General features: G+C 36.6%; 2 protein-coding genes across 2 annotated transcripts; one reads left to right on the top strand and one right to left on the bottom strand.

Annotated features, from left to right (window-relative positions):
- The first annotated feature begins 11,477 nt into the window (after positions 1-11,477).
- il6 (interleukin 6 (interferon, beta 2)) lies at positions 11,478-14,454 on the top strand. The gene is made up of 5 exons (XM_084130009.1): positions 11,478-11,624; positions 11,707-11,912; positions 11,994-12,104; positions 13,633-13,776; positions 13,960-14,454. Exons 1-5 carry the CDS (start codon positions 11,609-11,611, stop codon positions 14,176-14,178), a joined length of 696 nt encoding a protein of 231 aa, XP_083986135.1. The 5' UTR covers positions 11,478-11,608; the 3' UTR covers positions 14,179-14,454.
- On the bottom strand, positions 14,344-22,053 carry tomm7 (translocase of outer mitochondrial membrane 7 homolog (yeast)). The gene is made up of 3 exons (XM_084130010.1): positions 21,803-22,053; positions 14,745-14,793; positions 14,344-14,664 (listed from the first exon to the last, which is right to left on the bottom strand). The coding sequence occupies exons 1-3, from the start codon at positions 21,903-21,905 to the stop codon at positions 14,649-14,651; spliced, it is 168 nt and encodes a 55-aa protein (XP_083986136.1). The 5' UTR covers positions 21,906-22,053; the 3' UTR covers positions 14,344-14,648.
- Positions 22,054-22,235: the final 182 nt, after the last annotated feature.

Genomic DNA, 22,235 nt, shown 5'->3' with positions numbered 1-22,235 from the left:
ACATTATTATAAAATATGTTTTATAAATATTATGTTAAAATATAATTTATTATATTTTTATATTAAAATATTTATCTTAAATATTATATATTCAAATATATTAGGGCTGTAAAATCGATTAATCGCATCTAACAGAAAAGTATACATAATATATGTGTGTGTATATATAATATTATATTTATATATATACAGAGCCGGACAGTAACGGAGTACATTTACTTGAGTACAGTACTTAAGTACAATTTTGAGGGATCTCTACTTTACTCGAGTATCATTTTTGGGGAGTACTCATGACTTTACTCAAGTACATTTGAGAGGCAAATATTGTACTCTTTACTCCACTACATTTCTATCCATAACTGTGAGTACCAGTTACTTCTAAAAAAAAAACTAAAAAAACATATCGGAAACCCTCAATTTGTTGTTTCCCTCTCAAATGTGATTGGACTGTGCAGGCTCCACTGATTGGGACAGCCTATCAGCAATCACTTTCAGCTTTCCACCAAAGTCAACTTCATGGTCAGATTTAGATAAGAGACGAAACCATGGACGAAACAATGGATGAAGACACAGCAGGTCCATCCCTTTTTTATTTTTTTTCCCAGGATGGTAGGGGAAGACTCATGAATATTCATTAGGGAAATCATCCCTGATTGGTCTTAACCCCAGTGACGGGTAGGTTTATGGGTAGGTCATCAGACCAATCAGTGATGACTTCCCAAATGAATATTCATGAGTCTTCCCCTACCATCCTGGGGAAAAAAATATCGCATCCCGAACCCGTGGCCCCACCTCGCCAGACTATTTCAATTTTCTGAATAAGTAAATGATAGTGTAGGATTGAAAATAATCCAAGATATTTTAAATGAACAAAGATATTTGCTTGACTGTTTTTCTACCCCCCTCTTCCTACCACAATGACCATTTGGAGTTCCTAAGGCACAGAGGGGCTGATAGTGATCTAGGCTTGCAGGCCAAATGTTTGTACTTTGGGGGTTGATGAATTGTCACACCTTTAGTACAGTGGTGGGAGTGTAATTATCTGATTGGTCAGTTTGAATGTCTCACAGTTTGTTTTTAGTCACATGGTCAAGGAAAGGATAAAACAAGATTGTAACTGTTGCTCTGTCTCTTTGATGCTCTGGCTATCTTCTTCTCTGGGTCCCTTTCTTGGGGGCTCCTCTTTTCTTTCTCTCTCTCTCTCTCTCTCTCTCTCTCTCTCTCTCTCTGGTAACATTTTTCATATATGCTGGGTACAATTAATAATATAAGTTATCATCTATTTTGTAACTATTTTAAGTGTAACCATAACCATAATTTGTCATTAAACCTTTTCAATTGCAACTAATGTGCTAACTAGTTTTGATTTGGTATTGACTTTGAAGTGCTAAATATTGCAATACAATATCGTCACTATCTATAGCAACGCTCTCCCACAAATATTAAGCTATTGTAACTGCACTTATTTCCGTCGTTGGTATAAGCGGCAGAGGGTGGTATAGACAAGAAATGTGCAGTTTTCTACCATCTTGCCAATAACGTTTCTTTAGTCATTCGGCAGTTCTTGCAGCTTAAACCACTGCAGGAATTCCAACCTTACAATAGTTTTCGCTTCAAGGGTTTGCTGTGTTTACCAATGTAAGCACTGTGGCAGTAGTAATGCAATATTTAGAAAATGTACTCTTGTACTCTTGATACTCAAGTACTTTTAAAAACAAGTACTTTAGTAATTTTACTTAAAGCCACACCGCGGACTTTGTGACCTAAAGAGTTGACGCATACGAGTTATTTTAAATGATTCCTCAGGCCAATATACAGCGTTTGACACTATTAATGCTCCGAGCGGGGCTGCCCTCTTGAAATACCGCCTATGTAAATTTGGAGAAGACGGACCGTCGTTGGCCAGGTCATGTGACCTGGAGAACGTATCGCTTTACGGCCATCACGTGACCATAGGCTCTGATATACTCATGGAGCAGACTTTTGCGACAGTGCTGCGGCGCTTGTGGCCTCTAGGGGCGCTAGACGTGAAAGTTACAGGTCTAGCGCCCCTAGCGCCCGCAAAAGTTCCGCGGTGTGGCTTTAAGTAGACATCTGACTGTAGTACTTTTACTTGTACTTGAGTAAAATTTAGCAAGGGGTATCTGTACTTTTACTCAAGTAATGAAGCTGTGTAATCTGTCCGCCTCTGTATATATATCATATATATATATCTGTGCATGTGTGTGGGTGCACTGTATCACACACACATATATTTATACATATATACTGTGTGCGTGTGTGTATATATATATATATATGCGTATATATGTATATATACACAGACACGCACACACAGAGAAATATATATATATAATATAGGCTATATATATGTCATATTATATACACACATATATTATGTAAACACAGACTTTTATGTTAGATGCGATTAATCGATTTTACAGCCCTAAAATATATACTTTTAATATTTCTCCTACAGTATATCCTATTATAGAATCATTTTATCGGATTTGCATTTGATCCCATTAGGATTCATTGGGAAACAATCATTTTTGCGATTCAGTTTGTGGTACACAAATTACACACTTCACTTTTTGATGGCATGTGCGCATCTAATCAAGAACGTATTTGTTAACAAAATCAATGTCCCTTATGGGAGAATAATCTGCATGTTATTCTGTTGTTATGTTCGACTGCATTCAGACTCTATTCTTAGAAAACGCTTATCATGATTAAAAATACTCAGTGTAATCCCTCCGTTGAAGTATTTACACATCTCCTCAGCACTGATATCATGTGATCTAATGACACGAGCTCCGAGTGTGTGATGGCAGGGCCGTTTAATGCCACGCTGTTAAACGGTGTGTGTTCAGAGTCCTGATGGGAGGAGACCGCTGCGATCTACTGTAAAACATCATCACAAATTACTGTAAATGGAAAAAACTGTAAGTTACCTTACCTTATGACAAATGGACCTGAAAAAGAAACTATAGGTTAACATTTATATATTTGAAAAGGACACATATATATTTTCATGTCTAGAATACAGCTTGCCTATTCCATGATATTCCTCAAAAACAAAATTGCATTTTTCTTCTTCTTTATGAACATTTAGAAGTACTTATTTTTTAAATATTAATTTTTTTTTTTTTTTATGAAAACAGTGAAAAAACATGAATTCACAATAAATGTCCATACAATAAAAAATGTTATATTTACAATACGGCACGTAATTTTTTACTATATTATATCCTACAAATTATTTATTTTTTTAAGTTTAAAAGCTTAAAATTAACAGTAGAAATGTGTAGGCTATATTATGTACTTTTACAGCGAATGATATTGTTAAATGCATCTTTTAGTCGGTAAAAGTATGACGATGTTCTCAGCGATCCCTGTGTGACCCCGTCACATATGATATATTTTATTTATATTTAAATAGGTTATGTTAGTACAAAGGAGATAGTTAAGTAAGATACAGTTCTGATCATGTATATCTAGTCTATTTATCACAAAATGTTCCATACAAAACTTATCTTTCAGTGATTTGATGTTACTAACCTTGGCAAATCCAGGAACCATTTCATCCTCAAAAGATTTCATCCTGGGTAAACACAACTTTTTTTTTCCCAGACAGACTGAAGGAAAAACCCCATGGGCCTTCGCTCTTGGAAGCTGTGTGAAGTCATCCAATCACATTAGAGCTTACTAGATTGAGAAAGTGCTCTAGTTTCATGCGAAACATGCCTCAGTCAGCGAACAAACTGTGGGAGGCCTGTGTGATACTGAGACGTCTGCGTGTGTGGAAGCAAGACTGAGAATAAGAGAGTGAAGAAAGTCTTTCATCTTAAACCGTCTCCTCTCCAGTTACTGCTCTCACACACAGACAAAGATCTTCAAACACACCCTTGATTAAATATTGAAGAATGCCCATGGCTCTCGAACAGAACACAGGAGAGGAGAGGAGTTCTGGTACCAACACACAGAAAATGTTCCGGGTCAGCATCTTTGCCATGAATCAGAAGGATTTTGCTTAGAGCTGATTTTAGTAGTAGTTAATGGTTGATGTTGTGACAAGAATATTGTTCCAGGACCAACAAAAGGTCAACGGTAAAATTATAGTCAGGTTTTAAACTTTAAACAAGTATAATAAGTGTAATTATGTTTAAAACAATCTGAAAGCTGAACTGGACATTAGTGTTAAGAGACGTTTTACTGGCATCTAGTGGTTGCTTTAGAGAACTTCTGTTTATTCGGACTCGGAAGGTAAAATGTCCTGTTCAAACAAACATCCATTCTCTGCATTAAAATATAAAATAGCATACAAAACGGTACCAAAACTTTCCATAAGTATGCCATCATTTACATTATACATGTAGTTTTGAAGTCACAGAGAAATAATGGAATAAAGAAGTTCCAGAATTAAAGTTCTTGGAATAAAGAAAGAAAGAAAGAAATTGTGGTAAATTTAATTTGAAAGTCAATTGAAAGTCATATTTACTAATATACCCTTCTTCAGGGAGGGAGAATCCACCGAATTTTCTCTGTGGAGCAGATCTGAGGGGAAGCCACCAGAAACAGAGAAAATCTCCCCAATCTTGCCCTAAATATTTGGCAAAATATTTGGCAAAATGTCGTATTTTCCCAACGCTGGTCTTGTCCAGCCCTTGACGATTAGTGATCTGGCTTGGCGAGTGAACATCGACCTTCGGTAGGCTATAGCCTACGTCTTAGCTTTTCAAACTCGTTTTGCAGAGCCCAAATCGTCTTTTCACACCCAAAGTTGCTTATCTTAAAGATGTTTTACACTTTTTAGATTTAAAATTACCCTAAAATAACAGCCTACTTATGGTTTATCGATGTACCTGTCAGATACTGATCCAAAAGGCAAGCGCTCCAACTGTTGATCTGCTGTTGCTATGGTTACCTCCTTTACTGCGCGCGAATACTTTTCTTGACCTACCGCGCTTTCTTTTTTGGCGGTTTCTTGCTGTTTGAAATGTTTGATGAAACGTTCCTTATGTAAGACGAAAAAATTAACTTTTCATCACATTTATGTAAAATTTTAACAGTGCTAACAGTGCTGTTTTGCAACAAATTGGTTCTCTCAGTAATGGGTTTTGAATTACGAGTAAAAAATCTGTCACATTTTGTTCTACATTACAACAACAAACCTCAAATGTGAATTTAGAAGTCACTTTTTTTTTACTTTTTTTTTTTTTTTACAAAAGTTGCTAAAAACTTTGCTATATAGGACTACAAATGTCCGATTCCTCAATCATCTCACATCTTGCTAGCTGTAGTCCTCATTAAAGGGATAATTCACCCAAAAATTCACAGAAATCACAGAAAATTCTGTCATTAATTACTCATCCTCGTATCGTTCCAAACCCATAAGTCTTTCATTCATCTTCAGAACACAAATGAAGATCTTTTTGATGAAATCTGAGAGCTTTTCCGACCCTCCATTGACAGTTCACGAAACTGACAACTTTGACACTTCAGAAAGTTCATAAAGTGACAGTAAAACTAATCCATTTGAATAGAGTGGTTTAGTCCAAATTTTCTGAAAAGACTTGATCACTTTATATGATGAACTGATTGAATTTAGGCTTTTATTCACAAATAAACATTGATAATATAGGGTGAACTATCCCTTTCAGCAGAATGAATGAGCACCGATTGCACTACCCTGTATTGATGACATGCAGATGTAAAATGCAGCATGAATATGAGTGAAAGTGACAGAGAGTTTCTGCTGTGGCAATAAATGGAGAAAATGCTTAGCTCAGCAAAACTTAGACATCGTGGCTTGACCTTTAAACTGTTTCTTCATAGCACCGGAAGAGATCATAAGCTCTTTGACATGACACATGTGTAACTCATGGAGGCAGGATGAAGCTGGTATTTGCTCAAGCCGGAAAATCTAAAGTTGCTCAGTTTAAAAGCCCTCATAAAAAGTGTAATTGGTGGTCTAGTTTTGGAGTATTGTGGTCTGATTCACTTTCCTCAGTGTTTGTGGTGGTGGCATGGCACTCTTGCCTTGTGTTGTCAGTGATCACAGTGTATGGCAGTAATAAAAAACCCAGAGTTTCAGAAACCAAAAAGCATCTCAAAAAACACCCACACAATCACATATCAGATGCTGAATTTCTGTGGAAAAAGAAGGTCTTAGCATAAATGTGAAAATATCTCTAGTGCACATCTATAGTTTCATAAGCATTTCTGTGAAAACCCTTTTGTTTGAGCTCACAGCAACCTCACAACAAATGCAGACTCCTAAGAGAGCAAAGAATGTCTCAGATTTTGAGGGAAATAACCTGTCCTCAATAAATAGGTTTTACTCATTCTCTCTCCTGAAAAGGCCAGTGTATGTTGCGTTTTGGATGTGCCAGGCTTGTACAAAAACTTCCCTCCACAACCTCCTAAACCATCAAGACCACATAAGATAATCATCTTAACCAACAAGAACCTGCTGCTCTTTAAGTTGGTCAACCAGGTTGGTCAACCAGCGCCACCAGTTTGTTTCGTTAGTGAATAACATCAAACCGCAGCACCAACAAGCTGGGAAGTTTATGCTGCACTAAGCTAGTATTTTTAACAGGACTTGGAAAAACAAAATCAAGTGTAAGAGCAAAATCTCCACATCTGAAGATCTGTTTGAGTCATTATATAAACTGAATTAATTTTCAGATCCAGTACCCGATAAATTGGGTTTGTGAACGCAAGGTCAAGGGAGAATATTCTGATAGTAATTCTCAGAAAAGAAACACTTTAACGTTTCATCCGTTGATAACACAAACATTCGTGGAATTATCATAATGCAAAGACACGTGTTATCTCTGCAGAATCACTGATCACACCTCAACAACATGAAAAAGTGGTTTCCGCTGTAGGACGCTTTTACTACTGTGGTAAATGAGCTATGAAAAGAAATGTTCACTGCATGATGGTGCAAAACTGCACATTTCTCATCTATTACCACCCACTGATACTGGCACCAATGATGGAAATAAACAGTAAAATGGCACAGGAAATGGTACAAGGAATATTACCTAAGAGACAAGTAAAAAAAAAAAAAATAATAATAATAATAAAAATTATATATGTATGTATAAGAATAATCAGAAGAATTGTCCAAGAGCCAAGGATCACTTGTGGAGAGCTTCAAAAAGACCTGCAGATAGCAGGTACTGTTGTCTCAAAGAAAACAGTAAGTAATGCACTCCACCGCCATGGCCTGTACGCACGCTCACCACGCAAGACTCCATTACTGAAGAAAAAAGCATGTTGAAGCTCATTTAAAGTTTGCTGCACAACATTTGGAAAAGCCAGTGAAATACTGGGAGAATATAGTGTGGTCACATGAGAGCAAAACTGAACTGTTTGGATGCCATAATACACACCATGTTTGGAGGAGAAATGGCAGTGCACATTACCCTAAAAACACCATACAACTTGGTGTTGGCTCTTGGACAACTCTTCTGATTATTCTTTTCACTCCTCTATCAGAAATCTTGCGAGGAGCACTGGTCGAGGCAAATTTATGGTGAAATGATTGTCTTTCCACTTCCGTATTATGGCCCCAAAAGTGCTCACTGGACCATTCAGAAGCTTAGAATGGCGCCTATAACCAATGCCATCTTTATGTTTTGCAACAAGGTTGCGAAGATCCTGAGACAGCTCTTTACTTTTACCCATCATGAGATGTGTCTTGTGTGACACCTTGGCAATGAGACCTTTTTGTAGGCCATCATTTGGGACTGAACCAGCTGTTATTAATTTCCACTGACAGGGGGCTGGGTTGCTTTTTAATTACTGTAAGTTTTCAGCAGTTGTCTTGGCTTTCCATGCCTTTTTGTGCCTCCCTTTCTTCATGTGTTCAATACTTTTTCCCTGTGTCATTTCACATTATTACACATAACTTAATTTCTGAACTTATTTTTGTTTGTTTCTTTGTATGTATGGCTTACTTGGGTTGTTACCAACATCTGGTGAAAATTTCATGTCAATAGCACATTTGGAAATATATTTACTGAGAAAAATGATGACGTGTTCAATACTTATTTCCCCCGCTGTATACACACACACACACACACACACACACACACACACACTACCACACATAAATATAGTTTAAGTATATACATCAATGTTATTGTTAACTGACTGTTAAATAATTTCAGTAATTGAAAAAAGTTAAATAAAATATAAATATTAGAGAAAAAATATTTCATGAAAATGAGAAATGCAGCATTGGCAAGTACTGAAATAAGATGAAGTACTAAAATTTAAATAAAAATAAAGCCATATAGAAATATTAGTACATGTAAATGTAAATGTACAAAACAAAATTACTAAAACTTAAACTAAAGTTAAAATGAAAACTGAAAATAATAAAAATAAAAGCTTAACTGGCCCCATAAAAATATTGGGAAACTGTATACAAAATTTAAAAAAGCCTAAGTAGCATAGTTTCAAGTTTAACAAAGCAAATATCCAACCTATTTAAAATTTAACAAAACCCCACAGACCCAGAAATGAGACTATTTAATAAAACTAGGGCATATTTGTTTGTCCCCTCTTGCTGAAGCAAACCCAGGAAACTTCCACCATTACTTGAAATATCCTCATCCACACTCAGTCTTAACATCTCCTCAGCTTCACACCATTTTTCCCTCCTTCTGAAGGGGAATCCTCGGTTTCACAAGCCACTATCATCATGCATATTAACCGGAGGCGTGCGGTCTTACCGACGCGAGGCCCAATCAAACCCCACCACATTAAACTAATATATACAACCAATAGATTACAGAATGAGATCACTTTAAAAAAGCAGAATTCAAAATGAAGAAGGAAGAAGAAAGAAAGAAAGAAGGAAAAGACCGAGACACACACGCTACTGTTTACTTTCATTTCTTTTATTTGCAAACCCATTCATTTGTGATGGATACCGCTTCCTTAAAATTACAATAAAAGAAACTAAGAGAATCTGAAACTATATAATATAAATAATAATTCAAACTCAGCTGCTGGATGACATAAATTAGGACATACAGCTGCAAACTTAAAAAAACAATCAGAGAATTAATATACACTTTAAAAAAATAAAAGGTTTCAAAAAAAAATTATTTTTCAGGGACGCGATTAGAAGCATTTTTGGTTCCCCAAAGAACTATTCAGTGATCAGTTCTTAAAAGAATATTTTTTTCTTAGTGTGAAGAACATCTTGAATAAAACTAAAGAATCTTTTTCCACTCTAAAGAACCCTTTGTGGAATGGAAAGATTGCATGGATGTTAAAGGATTAGTTCACTTTCAAAAAAAAATGTTGCCGATAATTTACTCACCCCGATGTCATCCAAGATTTCCATGTCTTTCTTTCTTCAGTCGAAAAGAAATTACATTTTTTTAACATTCCAGAATTTTTCTCCATTTAATGGACTTCAATGGCAACCAACTATTCCAATGTTCAAAGAAGGTTCAAATGTCCGTCTCAATGCAGCTTCAAAGTCTCTACACGATCGAGAAATAAGGGTCTTATCTAGCGAAACGATCGGTCATTTTCTAAATACATACATATATATATACTTTTTAACCACAAATGCTTGTCGTGTACCATCTCTGAGATGTGTCACGCATTGCGTCATCACCCTAGATAAGACCTTTATTTCTCGATTGGGATTGTGTAGAGACTTTGAAGCTGCATTGAGACGGACATTTGAACCTTCTTTGAACATTGGTATAGTTGGTTGCAATTGAAGTCCATTCTGTGTAGAAAAATCCTGGAATGTTTTTCTCAAAAACCTTAATTTCTTTTCAACTGAAGAAAGAAAGACATGGATATCTTGGATGACATCGGGGTGAGTAAATTATCAGCAAAACATTTTTGAAAGTGAACTAATCCTTTAAAGGTTCTTCATGGAACCATCAATTCCAATCAAGCAGCTTGATGTATTTAAGAGAGTATGAGCAGAGCCTGGGGCAAGTTGTCACAATGTCTGTATCTCAGTAACTAAGATGTTTAGTCACAAATGCTTGATTTCTCTAACAGTTGTTTGTTCAAAATAGTCACTTTATTATTATAATTTGTGTCACTTTATGGATTCCCAAATTTTTAATTGCTTATAATGCATAATAGATCTTAATTACTCATTCAAAAACTTATATCAGCACTGTAAAATATTATATGATCAGTAAGTTATGACAACATATGTTTGTGCATTGCTCAATGTCCCACTCCGATCATATTTTGAGCTATTTTTAAACATCCTCAGTGGTCTTTAAATTATGATTAAATTAAATCATTAAATTATGATTATGCCGTTTTTAGCCAAAATCACAAAACCTGTGCCGTTTTCTGGGACTTCGCTTCAGCAGAGCGGCAGTAGCTCATTAGCAATTCGCCTCTGCGTTGTGGGCGGAGCCGTTGGCATGGAGGCGCACTGTGCTAGCAAACAGGCGGGATCGTTGAACTAGCTCCCGACAGAAAAAAAAAAAAAAAACTTAACGGTAAAGACACAGGCTGTCCAGTTGATGGTGTCTTGATGGAAGGCACTGCATCCGGCTTCAAAAATAATTTACTGACGAAGCCCATTTTTTTCTCCTGCCAGTTGGTGGAACAGTCTTCTGTGAAGTGCTGACCGCAAACCGATGTGTGGTTTTTAACATTGCCGTGACCAAGGAACGTAATCCATTAATCTCTCACAGCAACATGTTTTGGTAAAGCATGAAAGCTAATTCCAATATCTCTCCTCTTAGCATTGCAACCCGCTACCGCACATAGGTGTTCTCTACTCCTCAGAACCTGAGCGGGCGGGGCGGAGGGGAGTATGAGCTTGTGGCCCCGCCCAGTGGAGTTACTAGGTCACAACTCCAGTCTATTTTAGCCGGCATTTTAGCGTCTGCTACTGATTCACAGACATTTGAATGCAGAAATACTCAGAAATACAACTTTGAGCTTATTTTTCTCACGATATGTCCTCTAACATCAGAAAAATGCCACAAGAACATGTTAACACCTAGAAAAACATGATTTTCATCGGAGTGGGTCTTTAACTCATCAAAATAAGTTAAGCAATTTTCTTTTTTTTATAAGTTATACAAGATTCAAATTTTTTTTAGTCAGTGTAATGTCAGTTTAATGTCATTTGAGTTGAAATGACTAAAACAACCAAGTGAATTGTACTTAAAAAGTACTTTTTTTTTTTTTTTTTTTCAGTGAGTGTCAATAAACAGCAGGTTATCATTGTGACAACATGCCCCATGTCCAGGTCTCTGTACCTATACAGATATTCAGGAAAAAAAAAAATTAAATCACATTAAAAGTATGAAAACCTAAGCCTTGTCTCAATCATTTAAAAAAAAAAAAACCTTGTGGAAACCTATAAGTTTAGAGGGGGGGGGGAAGTAAAAATAAAAATGTGCATTTATGAAAATCAGAATACGGGCAGATTTTCCCCGTTCCAAAATGATGAAAAATCTGTTTAAAAGGCGGGTTAAAAAGTGGAAACTCCTGAAGCCTGTGTATAAAAACCACTTGAGAAGTGTTGTTGAGAAGTCTCCCGAGTTTGCTTGAAGACGACATCACACAAACTTTCGCAATCACTATGCCGTCAGCTCTGAGTAAGTGGAAGCGTTAGACCGATCGGACATCCTCATGTGCTGTCACACATCTTTTCTCACTTTCTCTCACTTTTCTCTGCAGAAGCGCTCTTCCTGTCTGCCACACTGGCAGTGTTCATGCGTCTCGTGGACGCAGTGCCTGCGTACAGCAGCATGGGGGAATTATCTGAAACTTCTGGAGATGAGGTTCAGGACGTGGACGTGAAGAGTCTTCTGAACGACCGGCAGAAATGGCATCTGATGGCAAGAGATCTACACAAGGACGTGAAGACGCTTCGAGATGAACAGGTGCTTTTGAATACAGAATTAAACAAAGGTGTGTTGTACTGCTGACTGTCTTTACCTAATCTTGTGTTCTTCCACCCGCAGTTTGAGAGAGATTTCAGAGAAACTGAGAATATGACGGCGTATGAAGGAGTCAGGACCAGCACGCCTCTCCTCAAACCTTCTGACGGCTGTCTGTCCAGAAACTTCAGCACAGTAAGAACATTATCATGCTTGATTTATCAGGGATGATTATTTCATTAGGGAAACTGTTCTGTCCCCTAGCATCATTTTAAAATATATATTATAATAATAACAAAAAAGTAGTTTCTAACAATCTTAATTATTTTTTAATTATTTGTAAATACTTTTTTTTTTTTCAGATTTAGGAAGATTTAAGTTAAATTTGCTAGAATGCCTCTCTTTTTAGTCACTATATAATCCTAGTATTTCTATGAGTCCACAGTAAAAAAAAAGTAAAAAGTTTTTAAGTACAATCACCTTGGATGTTTAAGTCATTTCAACTTAAATTATGTTAAACTGACTTTAAAAATGAGTTGAATCTTGTATAACTTAAAAAAAAAGTTGAAAATTGCTTAACTTTAATAAGTTAAAGCGATGTAAAAACATGTTGTCATAACTTATTGACCATATCATTTTTTACAGTGTGTTATTTCATAGTTTTGGTTATAACTGTGGAAAATAAATGAATAGATGCATGCGTTCAAATGTTTGACTGCAACTTTGTGTTACCTTGATGGCATTTGTAATGAGTCCATCATCATCACGATCAAGCCAAGTATTTTATAGAACAGAATTTTTCCACAAACATTTATGATTGGCTATAGGGGAGATTTTAAAAAAATAATGGAATTAAAAATGGAATTATTCTTTTCTAAACCAGATTTTCATGATCTGAGTAGCTTTATTAGGCCAGAACAAATCAGTTTCAATGCAGAAACAATCTATTTCGTTTTACTATAAGTTCAACGCTTCAACTTATTATTAGCAGGTGCAAAGCGGATCTAACCTTCCCTACAAAAACAACACACACTCTCATGGCAATTCGTAACTATTTTTACATTTTGGCAAATCAGTATGATCCAATTCATAAAATCAGCATAAGCCACACTAATTAAACTTGTATTTCTTCTAAAAACTATACGTTTCCAAAAAATCACAATGCAAAATCGCCACCTTGTGAAACAGTAACGTACAAAATCGAGTTGATATCGTTACACAAACTAAATGCAGTCAAAAGTTAAGATGCTGGTCAGATCTTTTTATTCAGCACATGTAATAAATAAAGTTCTGTCATGAAACTCTAGATGACGCAGATCGATCGGTCCTTAACTCAATCTGCTTGCAATCGCATCGTTCTCTATAGGGCACAGCTGATTGGTTGCTGCTGTATCAGTAGCCAATGAGCTCGTTGCTCAAACTTCAAGTACTTGGTCAGCATTTGCCTTAGCAGTGCAGCTTCAGAAACCCTCCACCTTCCCCAGCTCCACCTGTATAGATCTGCTACGGGCAATTCATGTACGCTGTACAATACAGCATACATGAATTACCCATCTTACTTGCTCACAGCAGCGTGTCGTGTGTGTATTAGCTTAGCAGATCTATTCCACAAAGACTAAACATATCAACATTGTCATATCCATTGACATGCCAAACACTCAGAAATGTTTTCATGTGATTTTCTCAACATCAACTGAAGAATCTCCCCTCATGAATGTTTCAGGAAAGGTGTCTGGGGCGCATTTACAGTGTCCTGACGTGGTATAAAGAGAACTGGAACTACATCGAGAAGGAAAATCTGACCTCAACCCTGGTGAACGACATCAAACACGGGACCAAACGACTGCTGGAGGCCATTAACAGCCAGGTAAACACACTTGAACTCAACATCTGCGGTCCTCACGTCCTATCCAAGAGGCTTGGACATTATTTTAGACATCATTTACAGTTTTAAAATGACTGATAAAAGTCAAGGTTTTGGAAACACTTTACAATAAGCAAATGCATTTACTCGTATTTACACGTATTTAACGTTTCTTTCCACCTCCAGCTCCAGGTGGGTGAAGGACAGGTGGACCCGATCTCCAGCGGTCCTCTGTCGGTCAGATCCGCATGGACACGCAAGGCCACCGTCCACTCCATCCTGTTCAACTACACCAGCGTCATGATCGACACGTGCAGAGCCATCAGTTACATGAGCACAAGGAAGGGTGGACAGCGGGGGAAAGACAGCAAGAGAGCCGGCCCCTGGACCTCAGACAAGAACTGATTTATTGACCATCGCAGTATTCGAGGGAACGATAATTTATTATTTAAGAGTCTGTACTTTTTAACTTATTGAACGTAAATGTTGATGCATTCTTGTTTGTACAACGCTGATATTTATAATTGTAATATTTATGTGTCTGTACTTTCATTTGTACAACACTGAAAATCTGTGCTGATAAATATTTATTAAACATGTATAATTTATTTGAAACTGAACGTTGAGCACGTCCTGTGATTGTTTACAATGCTTGTTCAAATTAAAAACAAAGACAATCCAGTTACATTGTGTGTGTGTTTCTCAAGACAATGATTTAGAAAGAAGCAGCAAAACAAAACAAAAAAGAAAAATAGAGGGTGGATGAGACAGCCGAGTATTTACATCCCAGCATAACGTCCTGATCCAAGCAGTCAGTGTCCCGAGACTCCAGGGAGAGGATCCGGATTGGTCTGTAGTGGCCGTCGGGAGCGTCTTCATCCCCAAAGCAAACTGAAAGAAACAGCGACATCTTCTTCAGCTCTCTGTGGTGAAACACTGCGAGCTTCACGAGTCCGACTCACACAACTCACCTCAGGACTGTGGGTTCAGGCATCCCTGGATCGGCTCCCCGTTTAAATCCTGGGAAATAAAGAAATGCCGGTAAATAACTGTAAATAAGTGTCCATGGAAATATGGAACAGATTCATTAGCGTAAACTCTCAGTGGTAAACGCTGATCTTCCACGTGAATATCATGGTAACTGCTCCGGGTCACATTTCAAAAATAAATACAAATAAAAGAAAAAAATATTAAATCGAGTTTTTTTTTTTTATGTAATTATTTTATTGATTTAAAACTATATATATATATATATATATATATATATATATATATATATATATATATATATATATGCATACAAATGCATATATGAAGCAGCACAACTGTTGGTTCTTTTTTTCAATGATGCTGAAAATTCTGATTTGATTACAGGAATACATTACATTTTAAAATATATTACAATATAAAAGTTATTTTTGAAATTGTAATAATATCTCACAATATTACTGTTTTACTGTATTTTTCATTGAACAAAATGCAGCCTTGTTGAGCAGAAGAGACTCTTTCAAAAACATTAAAAAAATCTCACCAATCCCACATTTTTGAACTGTAGTGTATATATACACGAATGGTATATATATATATATATACAGTGCAATGCATAAGTTTATACACCCATGCTAAAGTTGACTAAAAAGAGGAATAAAAAACTTTAGAGAGATTGGCATGGTTTTATTTCAGTTAGCCTAATGCAAATCAAACCAGCTATTAGGCTAACTGAAATAAAACCATGCCAATCTCTAGGTATGGTGAAGGCTATGTGATGATGTGGGGCTATTTTAATTCCAAAGGCCAGGGGAACTTTATCAGGATGCATAGTATCCTAAAAATTAATTTAAAAAAAATACTTAAAAATAAAAATCTGCCTGCCTCTATGGGAATTTAACATAGGGGTGTACACACTTATGCACCATGTATTTTAAGGAAGAACATTTATTTATTTACGATACATTATTCATTCACAAAGAAAATTGGTGTCCTAAAAGGTTGGATTTTTCCTAATTTTTTAAATTAAGGCATTAAGTTAAATTTCCAAAATATGATTTTTTATTCCTCTTTTTAGTCAACTTTAGCATGGGTGTCTAAACTTATGCATAGCACTGTATATATATATATATATATATATATATATATATATATATATATATATATATATACATACACAACATAAAATTAGTTTTTGCAATTCCCTTTATCATCAATAATAATTCTCATAACTGAAATACTGTTTTCTTTTTTTTTAAATCATCATAAAAGCAAAACTAGACCAATTAATCAGAAAATGATACAATTATGTATGAATCATTTACAATTGAATGGGGGGGTTTTTGCAATGCAATGCATTAAAAAAAAAAAAAAAGGAAAAAAATCTTAAAGCAATTTATTTAGAATTTTGGGGTGAAATATAAAAAAATGTGACAGCTTTTGTGAGATCACTGATCTATAGAGCAAGTGACATTTGATATATGCAAAACATACATTAATGATAAAAGATACACCAAATAGCTGGGGGGAAAAATTACGTTCAATAATTAATCAATTTAAAAAAATAATTTACATTATCAAGGTGGACGGTCAGTAGATTTTAGATTCGACAGACTTAATCAACCATGAGATGTGGCCAGTATCGTCATGTATATGGCAAAAATCAAATGACAGAATGCAGGCTGATATATAGGACGATATTTGGCAATATTTTCAAGGCATTACATCAGAGTTTGAGGATGACATCAGCACTCTCTCTCTCTCTCGCAAGTCTGGATTCCTCAGTTCTCAGAAACTTGCAAAGAAGATCTTCAGTGATTCGACTCGATTGGCATCATGAAACCACCTCACATCCGTCTGAGATCCGGAGTGGAGAGAACTAAAAGTCCTGGGTTGCAGGAACTTTCTTCCCATTTTCATTCAATATTGGTCTGACTGACACAACAAAAGCATCATCCATAACGTTACATACGCGATCGCCAAGAATTCAGACGTCAGAGCTGATTCATCTCCGTTTCTTTTATTGTGCAACACGCTTTGAAATAGCTGTGTGGGAAAACAATGACAAAACTTCTGCACACAGTCTTCACCGCAGTCTTTTGTAGGGGTGTGTACGAATAATCGAATATTCGATCTTTAATTATTATTCGAAAAATAAAATACTAATCGAATTTTGCTACGCTGCTTTGCTGGCCGTAAATGCAGCGAATCCATGTGGATCCCAAGCGCTAACTCGCAGTTATAAGTAAATGCACTGGGTGGCGCTGTGGAGCGAGTTTAACTATTTGTTTGTAGTTGATCACATAATGTTGTCGTCTTCCTCGCGAAGTTTGGAATTACTTAAAAAATCTTACTAAATGATCTAACAAAATGGAATTACTTTTGATCAAATGAATTAATGAATCTGAGTTATATCACCACAATGAGAAATCACATGAAATCCAAACAACAGTCGTCGAGGAAAGACAGCTGTCCATCACTGCATTCATGACTGCAGGCAAGCGCTGTATCCCGAGTAAGCCGAGATGATTATTATCTGATAACAAAATTATTTTTAAACATATGCTCCCTTAAGTTTTGTTGAGGGATACAGGTTTAACAACAGAAAACGCAAAGTGCTGTTAGAAACTTCGCTTGGCACACCGTTATGTGTCTCTGCAGCGCGTTTTCTCACTCGAGCATGTGGATATTAGGCCTATTGTTTTTATCAACATTAACGTGAAACAATATAAACACGATAATCATACGCTTACTCGAGTCTACATGTACGATAACTGGCGCAGTCTGCTTTATTAGGCGTTTTTTTTTTTTCCTATTCGCGCTGCTTGAGCAAATGCTCTTGTTCTTTTTAATTTTTTGTTTACACATTATGTTTTCAACTAAAAGAAAACTTGACATATATTGTAAGCTTGTTGTGTATATTGCCTAATCGTAAGCTTGTTCGGAAATGGTGACAAACTTTTTTTTTTTAAAAAAACCTTTTCGTTAAACATAATTTAAATAAACAAATATTCGATTTTTATGAGCCCGAATATTTTTGAAAAATGCCCATCCTCTTTTGCTTTTAATATTTAATTATTACACAGCTATCTTGGATAGTTCTGATCGGTCAACTGTGAGGTATTTAAGAACCTCTTATGTTATCGTAGGCTATATATATATATATACAGTGCAATGCATAAGTTTATACACCCATGCTAAAGTTGACTAAAAAGAGGAATAAAAAATCATATTTTGGAAATTGAACTTAATGCCTTAATTTAAAAAATTAGGAAAAATCCAACCTTTAAGGACACCAATTTTCTTTGTGAATGAATAATGTATCGTAAATAAATAAATGTTCTTCCTTAAAATACATGGTGCATAAGTGAGTACACCCCTATGTTAAATTCCCATAGAGGCAGGCAGAGTTTTATTTTTAAGTATTTTTTTTTAAAAAATTTTAGGATACTATGCATCCTGATAAAGTTCCCTTGGCCTTTGGAATTAAAATAGCCCCACATCATCACATAGCCTTCACCATACCTAGAGATTGGCATGGTTTTATTTCAGTTAGCCTAAAAGCTAGTTTGATTTGCATTGAGAGATGATCTTATGGAAAGTACCCCATGCCAATCTCTAGGTATGGTGAAGACTATGTGATGATGTGGGGCTATTTTAATTCCAAAGGCCAAGGGAACTTTATCAGGATGCATAGTATCCTAATTTTTTTTTTAAAAAAATACTTAAAAATAAAACTCTGCCTGCCTCTATGGGAATTTAACATAGGGGTGTACTCACTTATGCACCATGTATTTTAAGGAAGAACATTTATTTATTTACGATACATTATTCATTCACAAAGAAAATTGGTGTCCTTAAAGGTTGGATTTTTCCTATTTTTTTAAATTAAGGCATTAAGTTCAATTTCCAAAATATGATTTTTTATTCCTCTTTTTAGTCAACTTTAGCATGGGTGTATTCACTTATGCATTGCACTGTATATATATATATATATATATATATATATATATATATATATATATATATATATATATATATATATATATATGCATATAAGGGTTGGAAAAAAACTGAAACTCTAGCCAATATACTGAATTAGCAGAGTGATAGCATAAGATATTGCAATCCACACAACATAATGGGAGACATATCAGTTTAAAAGAGGGCGAATTGTTGGTGTGTGTGTCTCACTGGCTCATGTGTGACCAGGACAGCAGGTCTCTGTGGTGTATCGAGAGCTATAGTGTCCAGGGTAATGTTGAGGAAGGGCGAATCACATCCAACAGGAGTAAATGTCGACGCACTAGGGATCCGTCTGAAAGGGATGTACGGGTACTAAACCGGATTGTGTCCCAAAAACCCCATAAAACCCCAGCAGCCCAACTCACCGCAGAATTAAACGAACACCTCGACTCTCCTGTTCGTCTGGTTGAGAGAGTCAATATTGACAGCCGGCCTGCTATAGCCAAACCTGTGGTCACTCGCGCCAATGCCAAACGCCCGTTCCATTGGTGCCAACAGTGCAAATCTTGGGCTGTGGACAATGTGAAACATGTATTGTTCTCGGATGAGTCCACCTTCACTGTCCTTCACATCTGTGTGAGTTAGAGACGCCCCAAAGAGGCTCAACACCCGGACTGGTGCTGTCCAGAGTGAAGCACACGGTGGATCAGTGATGGTTTAGGCTGTAATATCATGACGTTCCCGACTGTGCTGCCAAGCTCAGTGCCAAGGACTACCGAACCATTCTGGAGGACCATGAGGATGATAATGCACCAATACACACAGCAAGACTGGTGACAGTGGTTTGATGAACATGAAAGTGAAGTTGAACGTGTCCTGCACCCTCACCAGATCTCAGTATTATTGAGCCACTCTGGGGTGTTTTGGAGGAGCGATCAGAAAACGGGTTCCCCCTGACCCGGACACTGTTCTGCAAGAGGAACGCCTCAAAATCCCTCAGGACGCTGTGAAGGACTTGTGTCTGTCATTCCAGACGAACTGAGGCTGTGCTGGCCGCAAAAGGAAACCCTGCACCGTACTAATACACTACTGAGGTCTAAAACCAGGTGTTTTAGTTTCATTGTCCTAACCCTTTATAAGTGTGTGTGAGGTTACACTTTATTTTAAGGTGTCATTGTTACAGTGTAATTATATATTTAAGTCCTGAGTAATATTAAGCAAGTACATGTACTTACTATAGGGTTAGGGTTTGGATTGGGGTGAGTTGCATGTAATTATGCATAATTTACTGTTATTACTATGGTAAGTACATGTAACATATGTAACAAGGACACCGTAAAATAAAGTGTTACCTTTATATATGAAGAGTTCAGATGCAAAAGCCTCTAAGTGCCATCTGAAATTTTCTTCTAGAATGGTCATTTTTATCAAGCTCGTATATTTAAGTTCAGTAATTTCATTTAAATGACAATTAATAGGTAATTTTCATTGCCATTTAAGTGAAGTTATTATTTTTTACGATAGCTGTTTATTCTAAATATATTTATCCCATTTTATGTAATATTATGTAGACTATAATAATCTGTCTCATCTAGCAGGCTTATGATGTCCTCTGGAAATGCTAATGTGGGGCTTTTCCGTGCGAGGCAGTTTAGCCGACACGCAGAAAGCTACAACTTCCTTTTGCATCTCATTTGTCTCTAAACGTCTCCCATCATGCCAAAAATAGACGCAAATTTTTGTGGAACAAGAAGCGCACAAATAAATCCCTATCGAGTCCCTAAAGCCTCATCAACATTTCCTCATTTTACATTTAACCGTGATGAAGTTGTAGGACGAAGACGCCCACTGAACCCTGCCGACCCAAACGCCCGTCACGTCTGCTGAAGAGCACAATCATGACGGAGCATCACACACTGTCAATCACAGCTGCAGGAAGTGATGCGTGTTCTGGCACTCAATGACCCCGCACATGAAAAAAACACAACATTATTATCAGAAATGATGCAGTCACTCAGTATTATAAACACACGCATCCCAGAAGCCCTTTATCCTGACGAACTGAACTGAACAGCGACTTCGGTCAGTGACGTGAAACCTTCCTTAATGACATTAAGGAAATAGTAGGATGGTATACACCCAAAATATGATACGATTCATCCCAAAACGTCACGTCTTTCCAAACCTGCCAATGCCGATCATCTCAAACCCGACAAAAATCAAGCCATTAATTGGTCTATCTGAGATATCGGTATCGCTATATCATTATGTCAACATTACACATGGTAAACCAATAAATAATTCCAGATATAAGATGTTAAGTTTACAAATCTGCAAATATTAGTTATAATTAATTAACGAGGAGACTGAATCTCTTTTTAATGAACTGATATCTGCAGACATGCAAATGTCAAAAGTGTCTCAAATGCTTGCAAAACAGAAAAATAGCATGAAGAAATTAAATTATATATCAGCAAGACCAATTAATAGGTCAATATAGAACTATAATAAAATATATTATTTTGGATTATCAGCACTGGCCTGTAATTACACCTGATTGGCCAACAGAAGTGGTGTTTTGTAATCACCCTAAATTTACCATCAGCTTTGTCAATGTAAAATGCACATCGTCTGTTTTCAAATGTTTCAATTTGCATAAATAATGTGAAAATAAGCATTTAATTTACCAACATTTAATATTAAACATTAATCACAATGAAGACTTTCTTACAACTCAACACCACAAAGCTAGGGTTGTGGTCAGAGCGTTGATATGTGGTTGCTAGGTTGTATAATAGTTTGTAGGGCGTTGCTAGGTGGTTGCTAAGGTGCTGGGAGCGTTGCTATGGTTTTCCAGCAGGTTGCTAGGGAGATCAGTGTTGTCTGCTAGTGCAAGTCACCATCTTAATCTTTTCTAGATATGAAGAGGGTCCGTAAAGTAAAATCTAATCGTGTGTGTGTGTGTGTGTCACAAACTCATCATACGCCTCAAATAAACACAAATGATGCATAAACCCTTGACATACAGTATGTAAGTTAAACACACATGATTTGCGCGCTCGCGCAGTTTACTGACCCAGATAAAGCACAGTGGGGATGAAGCCCCAGCGGATCACGAACTGGCCGCACTGGAACACCTGCTGCAGCCGCTGCTTGCTCTCTTTGCTCAGTTTGGTCATGATTTCACTCAGATTTGATCAAATATCGTCTCTGGATCCGATGTGGAGCAGTGAAGGGCACGGAAGACCGCTGGAACCACGTGTATGCCGTAAAGTGTGCGGCGGTGGCGTTCCTGTGGTAACTGATTTACGACAGTCGCAAAAAGGCGGCACAGTGACACCTAGTGGCCACACAAGGGACATCGACACACCAGCAGGTACAAGATTATGTGAATTTTGATCAGTTATACACGTTTGAGAACTATTTACATGTGACATGCTAAATGTAACTCGAGGGACATAATTGTGATGCTAGATTGTTTATTTATCTGCATCTTACATTATTGTTTG

This window comes from Abramis brama (genome assembly GCF_963993115.1).
Source record: "Abramis brama genome assembly, chromosome: 12".
Lineage (NCBI taxonomy): Eukaryota > Metazoa > Chordata > Actinopteri > Cypriniformes > Leuciscidae > Abramis > Abramis brama.
Note: the sequence above shows the minus strand (reverse complement) of the source record. Positions and strands in the feature narration are given on the sequence as shown.